General features: G+C 44.3%; 1 protein-coding gene across 2 annotated transcripts in view; it reads right to left on the bottom strand.

The window, feature by feature from the left end:
* c1qtnf4 (C1q and TNF related 4) overlaps positions 1 to 14,111 on the bottom strand; it is a 34,963-nt gene extending 20,852 nt beyond the window's left edge. The window contains exon 1 of one of the 2 annotated variants that reach the window (XM_039754269.1): positions 14,036 to 14,111. Coding sequence is in view for 1 of the 2 variants with exons in the window: in XM_039754260.1 (XP_039610194.1) it covers positions 13,044 to 13,080 (37 nt within the window). In the remaining variant the exon portion in view is untranslated. Of the gene's footprint in view, positions 1 to 13,043; positions 13,165 to 14,035 lie in introns of those variants that run through there. The other variant, XM_039754260.1, reaches the window with a different exon arrangement.
* Between the last annotated feature and the right edge of the window lie 1,410 nt (positions 14,112 to 15,521).

The following is a 15,521-nucleotide window of genomic DNA, read 5'->3' as shown; positions in this document are numbered from 1 at the left end:
TGTTGGGCTTTTGATATCTTTATAAGAAAGCATTTTATTTTAGGATTTAGGAAATTGTAAAATTTATTTTGTTTCTCAGGCTGCGTTTCCATTTATGGCATCCATTATGCTCATTCTGTTTCAATTGAGTGTGTCTGGATGGCGATTTTCAGCCCATTGTGTGCAGGCTGCAGTGTATCCAGGGCATATCCAGGGCTTATCCACACTTTGAGGTTTTCTGATTATCCCTCCCTTTGAATTCCTAGCAAGATCATTTATGTCTATTACGAGATTTAATCAGAGTCTGTTTGTTCCACAGCTCTTTAAGTAATGGGATCCTAGAAATGAAAGAGTATAACAGATAAACTTATATTTTTCATTAAATGAAACGGAGCTCTATATTTCAAAACATTCTTATTTACCAAGGAGCTATATTGTAGTAGCATGTTGCATGCTGGCTGGTCATACAAGTACGAATTGCACTGCAATTTTATTACTACTACAGTCTACTACTACTGGAGACATGGGGGCAGCATCCACAAGTGCAGAACAACTGCGATCTTCAAGTGAGATGTCACCATACACAGTAGCTGGTTGCTTCTTGTGGAGGTCATCTTGTCACATACTATACTAAATTTCATGGCAGGCCTGGCTAGTATGGCTTTCTAAAAGACCCACCTGATGTCTGTAAATACTTTGGTCAGCCATGTCCCCGACACAGCCTGTGTGTGTCATTTCAATGTAATTCCACTCAGTTTATTTTTGTAAAGTGCTCTTCACTAAGTGCAGATGAAGAGCGCTAAGACAAGTTCTTATACAAAATGCAGGTGTTCTTCCCTCTTTACAAAGCTTCAGTTCTTCCTTGGGCAAGAAAACTACAAGCATTCCACAGTACGCCTAAACACCGTCACACGATATACCCATTGTCACACGTGCAGTAGGAGGCAGTCAAAGAGCCTAAAGGTGAGTGAAATCTCGAGACAAGGGTTTATCACGTGGTACTTACCTGAATCTCTTTCTATCTACAGAAAACCGGAAGAAAAATAAAACACTTTCCAGTTCAAATCCAAAATGGGCCGATGACGTCACTTCCGGTTCCAGTCTGATGACGTCATTTCCGGTTCCACACTCGATTATTCTGGTCTACTCTTGGTGACATTGGTTCCATGGTCCCGCTCCAATCATCACTTCCTGACAACCATTTCCTTTCCCATCATCCCATCTGTTATAAAAACGCCATCTTGTTGCAGTCATGTATTCACTTTGTACTGAAAAGTCATTTTGAATCAACTTTTTCATTCTCTGTCTGACGACAATATATGGGGACAACCCCAAACCTTTTTCTAGTTTGAAAGACTCTTGATTTATTACAATTGGCGAGTCGGCAAGGATATTGTTCATCATGAGCGAAGAACAGGACCTCAATACGGTACTTCACACCATCATGGGAGATCTCAAACATTGAAGATACAGATGGGAGAAACCAGGACTCAACTGGCAGAGTCCGAGGCTCGCTCGTGCTGGTGCACGGCCGAGGTGGTTCGCCACAGCCAATCCAGTTAACCCTTTGACTGAAGAAGATGACATCGAGTCTTACTTTTTGATTTTTGAGCGTACGCTAAGCGGAACGCGCGTGGTCAAGTCGGAGTGGGCATACCTACTGGCTCCCTATTTGAAGGAACGCAGAGGGCTTATTACGATTTAACCGAGGAGCAGGCGGCCAATTATGACGCTCTGAAAACGGAGGTGTTCAAGCGCCACGGCGTTTCAGCAGAACAACAGGCGAGAGTGGAGGGAGTGGCAATTCGATCCAGAAAGGCCGCTAAGAACTCAGGGCTTTGAAGCTTGGGGTAAGGTGTGTCGCTGGCTACGCCCGATATAAATTCCTCCCACAAAATGGCTGAGCTCCTGGCATGCGAAACCTTCGTGAATGCCCTCCCTGACCACATCGCCCAACAAATAAGAAAGCACACGTTGAGGATATGGACACCCTAATACAAATAGCAGAGCGTCATTGGGCAGCCTATAAATCGGGCGATCGGAACGGTCTTCGCCGAACCCAACAGATACGTGGAGCAGCCTTGAGCCCCCGACAAACTCCGAACCTGCCGTCCGTAGAAGGGACAGACTAGCCGGTCCCCTCGCTGTTTCAAGTGCGGGAGATTGGACATCTGTCCCCGAGCTGTGCCTACGAGCCTATGGATTGCTCGATAGTGAAGGGAGAAAGGTACTGTGCCGCAGTGAATAACCCTCTGTCTCTTCCATATACAGGTGCAGTTATAATAAATGGTAGAAAGGTAAGGGCAATGTTTGATTCCGGGAGTAACATTTCCATTGTTGCTGCCCGTTACGTATTACCGCGACAGTGGACTAAGGGAAAACTAGTCTAAAATGTATTCATGGGGATATTAAATATTACAGAACTGCCAGGTGTGTAATATCGCTAGATCATAAAATAACCAGTATGGCTATGGCAGTGTTACCCGATCCCCTTTTCCAGTCATTTTAGGAAGAGATTGGAATAACATCAACAGCGGTAAGAACGTAACTGCATCTAAAAGAATTTAGGCTTAGTAATGGAGAATAATGCTCCGACTGCCTCCACGCCGTGTCCCTCAGTAGCACGGATCCATACGGGTACCCAGTGCGAAAATTTGATGTCCCATCGTCCTCTGCGGGAACTGATACAGTCGACGCGAAGGCGTAGAGGCGATAGCCCCTCCCATTGAACTCGAAAGAGACCCTATTCAAAACTTAGCAACTCAATTTGGTTAACCCCATCATCATTAAAAGAGAACAATGGAATGATGATTCATTAAAAAATGCAAGAAATGCAATAGTATCTACCGATGGTTATACAAACCTAGATCCCATGCCACCGATGCCGTTCTTTGTAATTAAAATGAATTATTATATAGAGTGGCAGAACACGAGGGTGAGGTGCGGGCTTTGCTGTTAATTCCACGACGTTTCGGTGAAACGTATGTGAATTAGCACATGCCCACCTTCTAGGAGCTCATCTAGGCTCCGAAAAACTTTGGAGAGAATAAAACTCAGATTTTTTTGGCCGGGAGTTAATGAGGAGGTCAGGCGATTTTTGCTTCATGTCCGAGTGTCAACTTCGCCAGATACCCAGACGGTCTAAAGCTCCTCTTATTCCCCTTCCCTTGTTGACATCCCGTTTGAGCGAGTAGGTATAGATCTCGTTGGTCCATTAGAACCCTCGTTAAAAGGTTTTAAATATATTTTAGTTCTAGTAGATTATGCCACTCGCTTTCCAGAGGCTGTTCCTTTGCGCTCAGCAAATTCAAAAAATATCGCACGGGAATTAGTAGGGATATTGGCGTGTTGGGATCCCCAAAGAGGTCTTAACAGATCAAGGGACTCCTTTCACTTCAGAAACGTTCAGGGAAGTGGCCAAATTACTCAGGATAAAACATCTAAAACATCAGTTTATCATCCTCAAACTGATGGACTGGTTGAACGTTTTAATCAGGCGTTAAAACAGATGTTACGCAAGGTAGTTAGCGAGGACGGAGAAACTGGGATCAGTTGCTTCCCCTCGTTTTGTTTGCCTACAGGGAAGTCCCTCAAACCTCAACAGGGTTTTCTCCTTTTGAATTATTATATGGAAGACAACCCAGGGGGATTTTGGACATGTTAAAAGAAGGTTGGGAGGAGGAGGTACTCCCTACCTCAAATATTCTTGAATATATCGCGCAGTTACGCGATAGGCTAGAGAAAATCCGACCTATCCTAAAAGATAATTTAGAAAAAGCGCAAAGCAGCACAGTCACGTTATTATAATAGAAACACCACCATTCGGAATTTGTCCCGGTGATCGTGTTATGGTATTAGTCCCAACCTCCCATTATAAATTATTAGCTCATTGGCAAGGACCTTATGAAATTAAAGAAAGAAAGGTCTGCCGACTATTTAGTTAAACAACCTAATCGTCGACCGAGTGAAAGAGTATATCATATTAACTTGCTGAAACCGTGGAAGGAAAGGGAGCCTGATCCCTCCTCCGGACAGCCTAGTTCACTTTTTATGTCCTGTGCCAAACTTAATTTTGGTCCCGATTTGACACCCGAACAGAGACAAGATCTCAAAAGCTATCTTGTCTGTACCTGAGGTGGTGGACGAATTACCTGGACGTACTGCGTTGATTGCACATGATATTATTACGGACCCTGGAGTGATTGTCAGGAGAGACCTTACAGACTCGGAGGCAAAGAAAGCGGAAGTGGAGTTAGAAATTAGGCGAATGCTGGATTTAGGGGTTATCGAAGAAAGCTATAGCCCTTGGTCTAGTCCAATTGTTCTAGTTTCTAAACCCGATGGGTCTTGGAGGTTCTGTAATGACTTCCGCCGACTCAATCAGGTCTCTAAATTTGATGCGTATCCGATGCGCGAGTAGATGACCTGCTCGATCGGCTAGGAAACGCTCAATTCTAACTACTCTTGACATGACAAAAGGGTATTGGCAAATTCCCTTAACGGATTCTGCAAAAGAAAAAACAGCGTTTAGCACTCCCAGTGGACATTGGCAGTATAGGGTCCTTCCATTTGGTTTGCAGGCGCCAGCTACTTTCCAGCGTCTGGTAGACACACTGCTACGGCCCCACAATTCCTTTTGTGCCGCCTACCTAGATGACGTTGTCATCTATTCCAGCACATGGAAGGATCATGTACGGCAGGTGAAAACGGTGCTTTCCACACTGGCAGCAGCAGGGCTGCGTATTAATCCAAAGAAATGTTTCTTTGGATTGAAAGAAGCCAAATATTTGGGCTACCTAGTGGGGGGAGGTGTCGTGAAGCCACAATGTCTTAAAATTGATGCCATCATTAATTGGCCCGTCCGATAAATAAGCGGCAAGTACAAGCATTTTGGGATTAGCTGGATACTATCGCGCTTTGTACCTCATTTCTCAGAAATTGCTACGCCCTTATCCAATTTGACAAAGAAGCGAGCACCTGTTAAAGTGGTATGGGATGATAAAGTAGATAAAGCATTTGGTGACTTAAAATTGGCCCTTACGTCAGCACCTGTATTAAAATCTCCTGATTTTTCTCTTCCTTTTGTTCTCCAGACCGATGCATCGGCCACAGGATTGGGTGCCGTGTTGAGCCAATGTATCGACGGTGCTGAACACCCCATTATGTATCTGAGCCGGAAACTGCTGGACCGGGAGATGAAGTATGCTGCGGTGGAGCGTGAGGCTCTGGCGATTAAGTGGGCTATTACATCATTAAGGTACTACCTATTGGGGCGAGAGTTCACTCTGATAACGGATCATGCCGCTTTACAGTGGATGTCCCTTCATCGAGTCGAATCCTCGTGTCACTAGGTGGTTTTTGGATCTTCAACCATACCGTTTTAGCGTTACTTATCGTAGGGGTTCCTTACAGGCCAACGCAGATGCTCTCTCCCGTTCCACGACCTCGGTGCAGATCGCCCGACCGGATGGGTCTGGGCTGAGGGGGGGGTCATGTCACACACGTGCGAGTAGGAGGCAGTCAAAGAGCCTAAAGGTGAGTGAAATCTCGCGAGACAAGGGTTTATCACGTGGTACTTACCTGAATCTCTTTCTATCTACAGAAAACCGGAAGAAAAATAAAACACTTTCCAGTTCAAATCCAAAATGGCCGCGATGACGTCACTTCCGGTTCCAGTCTGATGACGTCATTTCCGGTTCCACACTCGATTATTCTGGTCTACTCTTGGTGACATTGGTTCCATGGTCCCGCCTCCAATCATCACTTCCTGACAACCATTTCCTTTCCCATCATCCCATCTGTTATAAAAACGCCATCTTGTTGCAGTCATGTATTCACTTTGTACTGAAAAGTCATTTTGAATCAACTTTTTCATTCTCTGTCTGGACGACAATATATGGGGACAACCCCAAACCTTTTCTAGTTTGAAGACTCTTGATTTATTACACCATCCATGTAAGAACAGCTGCACCTACATGCCGGGTCAAGGGTGGTGGGTTATCTAATGCTAATTTATCAATAGGCATGGGTTGGTCTTAGTTGGGGTTGTTGGGCTTTTGATATCTTTATAAGAAAGCATTTTATTTTAGGATTTAGGAAATTGTAAAATTTATTTTGTTTCTCAGGCTGCGTTTCCATTTATGGCATCCATTATGCTCATTCTGTTTCAATTGAGTGTGTCTGGATGGCGATTTTCAGCCCATTGTGTGCAGGCTGCAGTGTATCCAGGGCATATCCAGGGCTTATCCACACTTTGAGGTTTTCTGATTATCCCTCCCTTTGAATTCCTAGCAAGATCATTTATGTCTATTACGAGATTTAATCAGAGTCTGTTTGTTCCACAGCTCTTTAAGTAATGGGATCCTAGAAATGAAAGAGTATAACAGATAAACTTATATTTTTCATTAAATGAAACGGAGCTCTATATTTCAAAACATTCTTATTTACCAAGGAGCTATATTGTAGTAGCATGTTGCATGCTGGCTGGTCATACAAGTACGAATTGCACTGCAATTTTATTACTACTACAGTCTACTACTACTGGAGACATGGGGGCAGCATCCACAAGTGCAGAACAACTGCGATCTTCAAGTGAGATGTCACCATACACAGTAGCTGGTTGCTTCTTGTGGAGGTCATCTTGTCACATACTATACTAAATTTCATGGCAGGCCTGGCTAGTATGGCTTTCTAAAAGACCCACCTGATGTCTGTAAATACTTTGGTCAGCCATGTCCCCGACACAGCCTGTGTGTGTCATTTCAATGTAATTCCACTCAGTTTATTTTTGTAAAGTGCTCTTCACTAAGTGCAGATGAAGAGCGCTAAGACAAGTTCTTATACAAAATGCAGGTGCAGATTTTACAAATTACTAGATGCAGAATTAGTGCATATAAAGACACAGATTTGTTAAAACACACAGAAATTAAAGTAAAAACTGAATAACATAAATGGAAACATTTCAAAATCTGACATTTCAGTCCACACCTCCCCTCCCTGGAGGAGCACTTGGACTCTGCTTTGCTGGTTTTGCACACACCACCATGTGACTGTCCTATATGACTCCATGATATCAGGTCTTTCCTGATTGTAATGACCTGCCTTCTGAACCAATCGGACCTTTTTATGCTCCAGTTTTGCTCTGATTACTTATTCACATATTGTCTGTCCTGGGCAGTGCTTTTTTTGGATCACACCTTGTGGGTGTAAACTTATGTTGTCACGTTGTGTACATGGGTGAGTGCAACACAAAGTGGCAAATGGAGAGAAAGTGCATCCGGAAAAAAGACTGAATTAGCGTAGGCTGCTCTAATTTGGGGTGTTAATAGAAAACGTAATGATTTGCTTCACGAGGTAAAAGTACAAAATAAATAAGAATAGCTGCTTCAAATATTTAAAATTTTAAAATATGTGCTTCAGTTCAAATGTTCGAACTTTAAATATCTTCAGCAGTAATAAAAATCTGTCATTTTTTTCTGGCAGAGGTTCATGGGGCTAGATTCTTAGTAAAGGATCAAAAATCCAAAATAACGTCCTATTCGTAACCAGTGCCCTTGAAATAGTCAAAACGATACTCTGCATGCTTATTATATTTGGAATGTATCATTTTTAACTTTCTGGAAGTGGATCTTGGAGGGTTATGACTACTGGTATATAATCAAATATTAAAAATATTATCATATTTGTGACCAGCATCCTCAAAATAGCATAAACACAACAACAACACTCCACATGCCAATTCCCATTTTATGACATTTTGTGAAAAGGAGTAACTTTAACCCTATTACATTAGGGGGTTGGCTGATATGCCGTGCACAAGTTCAAGTCCTTCTGATCCTTTTTAATGAAGAGACCTATTTGTTTAGTCTTTATCATATGGGTGTACTTTTCTTTATAAAATACACCTCAAAAATGGCCTAAAAATGAGTTTTGTTTAGCTTGAGATGGCCAAAAAATAAGGGAGAACCTTAAAAAGGTCAACATCTTACATACGTAGCCATCAAGATGAGTTGAACAATACAGTATATCATATGCTGGGGCTTCCTCATAGCGGTTAGTCAGGAGGCATCAGAAAAAAAAATATAGAAGGATTTCAAAACTCATTTGAACACAATATTATAGATGAAGAATTTCTCCAGCTTTTCATTTTTTGAAGGTACGCCTTTAGTAATGGTCAGCATAGTAGTGCAGTGGTTAGCGTTATTGCTTTATAGGTCTGGCATCCTGGATTTGAATTTCACACCCAGATGTTGTCTGTGTAAAGTTTGTGTGTTCTCCCTCTGTCTGTGTGAGTTTCAAACTGTTTTCTGCCTTGCATCAGCTTTTCAGGGATAGGCTTCATCTCCCATGATCCTGATTAAGTAGGCTTGACAATGACTGACCAGTAGAGTTGTATTTGTATGAAGGAGAAACACCCAAATTAAAAACAAAAGCAAGTGTCAATAGCAAGTCCTCATGGATACTCAAGCAAGACATTGAGAAGGGCGATACATCAGATTTTCTACTGCTAAATAGAGAAACTTTCTTTCAAGAACACATAAAGAGGAGGTAAATCAAGGCATCGGATACCCTATGGTACACACTGTGCAGTGGTTTGTAGTGAACCAAGCAGTGTCAACGGTGTTAACACAGTGGGATCAGAAGAGAATAGAGAGGTCAAATGTCCGTCTGCTAACTTTTTAGATCCAAAGTCACAGACTCTAAAGATGTCCTACCTCTGGACTCTAAAAGTATCATCAGTGTGGGTGGTTTCCATCTGTAATGACCCATGAGAAGAGATCTCTATCAACGTGCTTAAGGGTAACACTAGCAGTATCCCTGCAACCTTGCTAACCTCTACCTGCACCAATGCCCTTCCTTAAATGGGGCATTTCCTTTCTAGGACCTTTTCACTTTACATTTTATCGTTATACCGATTGATGTAGAATAAGACTATGATATCAGATGGCTGGCTTCCCGGCTTGGGTGGGTTCCTTCCTTGTCTCTAATATACCCTCAATCAGAGGAGCATATTAGAAAATGGATGGATGGACTGATGGAAGAAAATAATAGTGGAAAATGGTGCTCAAAAGCTTCTGCTCTTACATGTCTATGTGTCTGAATATAAGTGCATTCATCTGTCTTTGTACACTTTCAGACATGCACACAGCACCCAGTCACTCCAGAACTAGACCATGTCACAAGCTAGAGCACTTGTCCAAGCCCACAGATGTGCATATTTACTAGAAGGCCCACATGCACTCCATTGTCTGTTGACCATGTTCATTTATCAGCTAGCACCGATTGTCCAATTTCCAATGCCCTTTGTGTTAATAGTAGCCATCATTTTTTGCCATTTTCTTTGGAGGCCAATAGACAACACCTTATACATTTGCGTCTTTTTAATATAAACCATCTAGGGGGCCTTTCAGTAAAGCTGCGCCAGTGCACATACACACATACCATGTTTCTCTTCCAGCCACACGCGCACAAATTAGCTTCCTGACTCACAGTTTAGTCAGACTGGCGGGTGTGAAGGCCTGCGCGTGTGTCAGCCCCGAGGCGAATGCAATATGAAAGTGTTCATCTGTGCCAGTTCATGTGATGTTGATCTAGGCGGCATGCCTACAGTCCGCTCATCTCCTTACACCAGCCCATCATGTTAAGAAAATTGGATAAGCCTGATGAGAAACATTTGAGCTAATGCATGTGGACACCCCAAAGGCATCTGGGACCATCTTCTCTCTCAAAGCCTGTGCCTTTCAGATGCCATACTGAACTGCACATGTGCCTACCTAACCTCAGAGCTGTTGAATGTTGCCAGGGTAACATTTAATACCCAAGAGGCACATATAATATCCTGGTGCCAGGATTTCAGGTCAAATGTTTGAGGAATGCTGGTCCTGCTGAGTGCACACTTGAGCAGTTGCTTAAAGTGAGGGATATCACTTCCAAGAATTAAACAATCCACAGAATCAGAGAGGGGACATACGCCTTCCTGCTTCTGCCTACCCTTGAGTTTAACACAAATGTCAATAAAATGTGGGTCACATCACAAACCACCCACCATATATCAGGCATCTCCTATCCTCCTCATAGGCATCTCAGTTAAAAACCTTGACAGTCGTTGTGTCCCTCCTGCTCCACTTCTGTGTGGCACAGTGAGACATCTCCTCATTACTGCTTTATAGTGTCATTATTGTGACAAATACCTAACCCATCTTGTGCATCTGCTAATCACCATGCAACATGCGATTAGTGAGTAGAATTACCCCACCTCAAAACTTCTGTCTTCCTTACTTAAAACATCTCGAAACACAGTTTCCTAAACTATCTACTATTTGATTTTCATTCAGATGCTGATGATACTACTGCTTTTCATTGTCAGGCTGTCTCAACACCAATAGAAGTGACAGCTATATGTGTCTGTTATGCAACATGGCAGGATGTCAGGCTACACTGCTGTGACTCTGTAGATATCTTGCCTTGTTCTTTGTAGCCTCCAAAACCGCTTCCTGTAACCTAATCAAGATCACAAGGGCTGGGGCCTAACCTGGCAGAACAGGGCACAAGGCAGCTAGACTCTCTAGATGACTCTCTAGACGGTCTCTAGACCACTCTAGATGAAAATGGGTTAACATAAAGACATCTGGGCAGTAAGCAGCACAACAGTGATATGCCAATAGGGGCATCAGGAGTCATCAGTGAGTCCTTACTTACTTTGATGGCATTATACAGAAGGGAGTTTGAAGGTACAACATTAAATTCTTGCATTCCAGGGTGTCCTGTGCAATTGATGTGAGAAACATATTGGTGGTCCATCAGGTTAAACTAGACGACCTGCTCTTCAATCTCACCTTCCCAGCTTTTTCTCCTGACTTGGTCATACAGTCATCCTTTTTCAAACCTGGTCAGACCAACTTGAGATCAAAAAAGTGCAAAAGCCTAGGAGGTTTGCCATCAGCACCAAGAACGTCTCACTGAGGCTGAGAAACAGTGTGTACAGTAAGAGCCTAATGACAGTGCAGTAGTGCTAAGTCTCCACTGGTCAGAATACCAGAAAGTGAGCCCTGACAGGGTCTTTACTGTTTGAAGAAGTCTAGCATCCAAAAACCCACGAACGTGGTCAATAGTGCAACTACTCAGCTAAGTAAAAGACAGCATATGCTAGCATAACATGCAAGTGAGGCTAAATTTTTGGCAAAACATGTAGATTTTGAAGATCAGAGAGGCTGGCACCTTTACTGTCAAGGACATCCTCACCACTCAATCACCAGCCATCTCGTGATGATCAGTTGTTGTACAATGGAACCCAGTTGTCCATCCTTGCCCTTGCTCTCCTTCTCTGTTAGTAGGTTTCTACTCTTAACACCCAAAACCTGGTCACTTGTCACTCACTGTAGTTGACCTGCTCGCCTCCATCAGTCTTTGTCACCAGTTAATAAACTAATCAAGTCCAGCATCCTCAGTGCAGTCCCCACCAGAAGTGGATATTCCTCCCACTGTGAAGTCCTACTGTACTCCTGCCTTCACATTACCAAATGCTCAAAAGTTACTAATACCAGTATGCACTGGTCACTTAAGCAAACAGTGAAGCCCACTTCTTCCAGGCTAACGGTCATTAGCCGGTTACTGAACTGAGTGCAGTTAGCACCATCCAGGAGTGATCCCTCGCCCCACAGAGAAGCCCACTTGCTCAGCCTGTCCACAGATGGCAGACGTTTACACATATTGAGCACTGGATAGCCCCCAAACTTAGATGCTGACTTGGGCATTTCACTCTTCCTGAGCCTTCTCCTCTGTCACTCACTACTTAAAACAAGAACATAAGCAATCACCCAGCACTGGCCCCTTGCATCACAATGAAGCCCATCCACTATGCCATTTCTGACCAGTTGGACGTTTCCTGCCAGTGCCAGCACACTCAACACCCTCAGTAGTGAGTGCTCATACCATAATGGAGCCCACATCTCCTGGCACCAGATGGTAGTAACCTCAGCAGTGGCTACTCACGTCATATATTTAAATGCAGCCTTCTTTCTGACCAGTTGGATATTCATGACTAATATCAGGAAATGTAGAAGCCAAGGCAGTGGTCATTCATACAGTAGCGCAGTCCACCTATCTGGTGCCATGTTCTCTGTGATCATTTGGAAGTTTATTAATAACAGCACTCCTCCGCAATGGTCATTGTTACCACAACACAGTGCCTTCGCACAAATGTCCACCAGTTCACTCATTACTAATATAAGGACACCTAGCAGCCCTAGTGATGGTCATTCATGCCACAGTGAAGTCCATGTGTTAGAACTTCAGGACAACCTGCACATTTTCTGGCCCTCGATGGTTTTTACTTTAAGGATGCCAACACATGCCCCCACCACTGGGCCATTCTTCAAAGTTCAGTTGGATATTCAGGACTCATATAAAGATGCGTACAGGTTCCAATGCTGGTCACTAATGTCACAGTGAAGTGTCCTTGTTCAATGCCTTGCCCTTATTGACCAGTTGGGAGTTTCTCACTAATGTTAGTGAACTGAGCACCTCCCAGCACTGACCACTCAAACCACAGTGGAGCTTATCTACTGACCCTTAACATCCCTGGGCATTAGACAATATATATTTTACCATTGCTTGCACTGAACATTCATCCCAAAATGAGACTCAGCTTCCTTTATGAACAGTTCATCACTCCACACACAACAAAATGACTACTGTTAATTTACCATTTAAGTGTACTGCAGAGTATATATTGAAATTCTCTGCCCATACCTATTGTATCTCTACATAATTTAGCACTGGTACTGTAAATTGATGGCAGCCCCTTGCTGCACTGGTCACTCATATAAGGTAATCCCTTTATGGATGCCAACACCCACCTCTTGTCCCACATTGAAGCGCAGCTCCCTTTGTGACCATTTTTCATGCTTATTACTAATGTCAGCACATTCGGCACCCTCAGCACTAGTCATTCATGCCACAGTGAATCCCACTTGCTCACATTCCCATTTTCCTCTTGTCCTCTGTCTCCATTCAGCAGATAGCTGTGGAAAGCAGCGCAGTCGTGCCCCTCCAACACTGCCTACCTTGTCTGTTCACTTTGTTCAGCCTTCCATCCCCCATCACCAGTCAGGATCTAAGCAATGACTGCTTGTCCATCAATGAAACCTGACTTTCTTGTGTAACTAGAAGAAAGTGTCCTAATAATGTCAGCACACTTTAGCCCAATAACACCGGTAACTCATACTACAATGGAAGCTCACTGGGGCACCCCCCTCAGCACCAGGTGGTGGTGCCCACCCTAAGTTCTAATTACTGGTCACCTGGCGCACAGTCAGGCGCACTTGCTCACTTCCACACCTTCACCAGTCAGTAGCCATGAGTGACACCAACATACAGTACATGGTAGCTCAGTCCCTTATTCTCTGTCACCACCTGAAAGTTCCTTTCTGATACCCACAATCACAGCACTAGTCACTCGTTCTCTTCACCTCTTCTTGAGTGTCACCCAACAACAGCCAGTTACTGAAACCATCACACTCAGTCCCCCTCCGTCACTGCTTGCCTTGCCGTACAGCAAATCCCACCTGCTTAATCCCACACTCTTTGTCACCAGCCAGGCTCACGCACCGGCACTGCCTACTCACACATACTAAAGCCAACCTGTTCAGCTCCATCGGTCCCTTAACACTGGTCACTCGGCCCACAGTGAAGCCCACTTGCACCCTCTCTCCTCAAGTGCCACCAGTCAAGTGCCGATCGCCGAAGCCAACACAGCTGTCCCCCTCCCACACTGCCTGCGTTCCTGCTGTAGAGTGAATCCCACCTGCTTAGCCCCACATTCCCTGTCACAGGTCAGTAAACCCTTAGTGATGCCAGCACATTCGACACGGCTCATGGCACTAGCCATTCATTCCTACTTACCCCCCTCTGTCAGCTGTCGGTTACTGAAGCCAGCACACGCAGCCCCCCACCTGAAAGGCTCATCCCTTGTTCCTTATTGACACCCTCAGTCTGTAGTCTGTTATTAAAGCCCACCCAGGTGCCCAGTGGTCATAAATAGAGGCTTGTACTGTACCTGGTGATCCCAGCTTAGTCCCCGTAGCTCTGATGTGTGGGACCGCAAGCGGCGGGCTGCTCCGTGATGCTGCGCAGCGATCTCTCACTTACTCTCTCTCTCTCTCTCTCTCTCACTTGCTCTCTCGCTCTACCCCCCCAACACCCCCCCTCTTCCACCCACCGCGCATCCCTCTCTCTCCCTTTTTTTTTTTTTGCACACACACATGCCAGACACGGGCAGGCGCACTGAAATGAGAAGAGGGCCTTATTTTCATGGCAGGAAGGGTGTGGGAGGATCATGTTAAAATGCAGTCCCGTGAAGCTGACGATGGCTGGAGGCCTTAAGCAGCATGTATTCTGTTCTGCTTCTCCCTGCTGCATGAGCTGCTGTGTGTATCAGGTGACCTCCAGTCCCGTCAGCAGACCCCTGGGATCCAACATTACCTCTAAATGTTTCTCTCTGTGAGTTTATCTGGGATAATTACTTGTAATCACTCAGCCTTGTGCTAATAAGAAAAGTCTACAGAAAAAAGACCCTGCACGGTGGGGGTCGGGGGATTTGGGGGTAGCGGGATGAAGTCTTTGCTGCTGTCTAGTAATGTGGCCTCTCATCCTGTCCTGTCAGGTCTGCCTATGTTGCCCCTGATCATAAAGAGACCAGCTTCAAGTGAACAGTCCTGATTGTGCAATCACCCTCATACCGACCAGCTTCCTCTCTTTGTCCACAAGTTGGACAGCGGGTCTATCATAACAGATTGGGCTGGAGAATGTAAACCAGCAGGAGCAGATGGAGAGACCGAGTTGCCATGAGTGTCCATGCCAAGAAGTGTGTGGGAGAGACTTTGTGTTCTCTGCCAAGTCCAGTCGGTGAGACCTGCTGTTCCGCCTGTCATCATGGCAGTGAAGGAAGGAGGGAGGCTTTCACATGTCTGATTCTCTTTTCTTTGCTCCATTTTTTCGTCTTGATCCTGACAGATGAGAGATTTTCAGATGCATGGCACATACAGTAAGTCTTTTGGTTCAACTCGATTTATTTCAATCATTTTCGGCTAGGCACCTATTTGTGGATTAAGTGTACACTATCAGTCAAACTTTATTTTGTAAAGTGCCTTTACCAGTGTGAACTGTTGAAAAGCACTTTACAGGACTATTATGATAACAATGAGGCCTTCCCATTGACAGTATGATAAAATGAAACAAATGAAAATAGATGAAGGGTTGGGGAGTCTCCACGTATACTGGTTGTAGGTTCCAGGTACTGTCAGCAAGGTCAAAAGCACAAAAAAAAAAGTTTGATACATTTGACAAAACACAATGGGGTCAGGAAGCTTTTATAGAGGGACAAATCAAAATAACAGATGTGACGAAGATGGAGGGAGCCGGAAGGGACGGAACTGAAGTCATCAGAACAGGACTGGAAGTGAGGCAATTTCATGGGGCAGGAACGACACATTTTCTTCGTGGGGATCAGTACATTTGTTGATCCCCATTTCTTATAGTTTCTT

The sequence above is a fragment of the Polypterus senegalus genome, chromosome 1 (genome assembly GCF_016835505.1).
Source record: "Polypterus senegalus isolate Bchr_013 chromosome 1, ASM1683550v1, whole genome shotgun sequence".
NCBI lineage: Eukaryota > Metazoa > Chordata > Cladistia > Polypteriformes > Polypteridae > Polypterus > Polypterus senegalus.
This window is presented reverse-complemented; position numbering and strand designations above follow the sequence as displayed.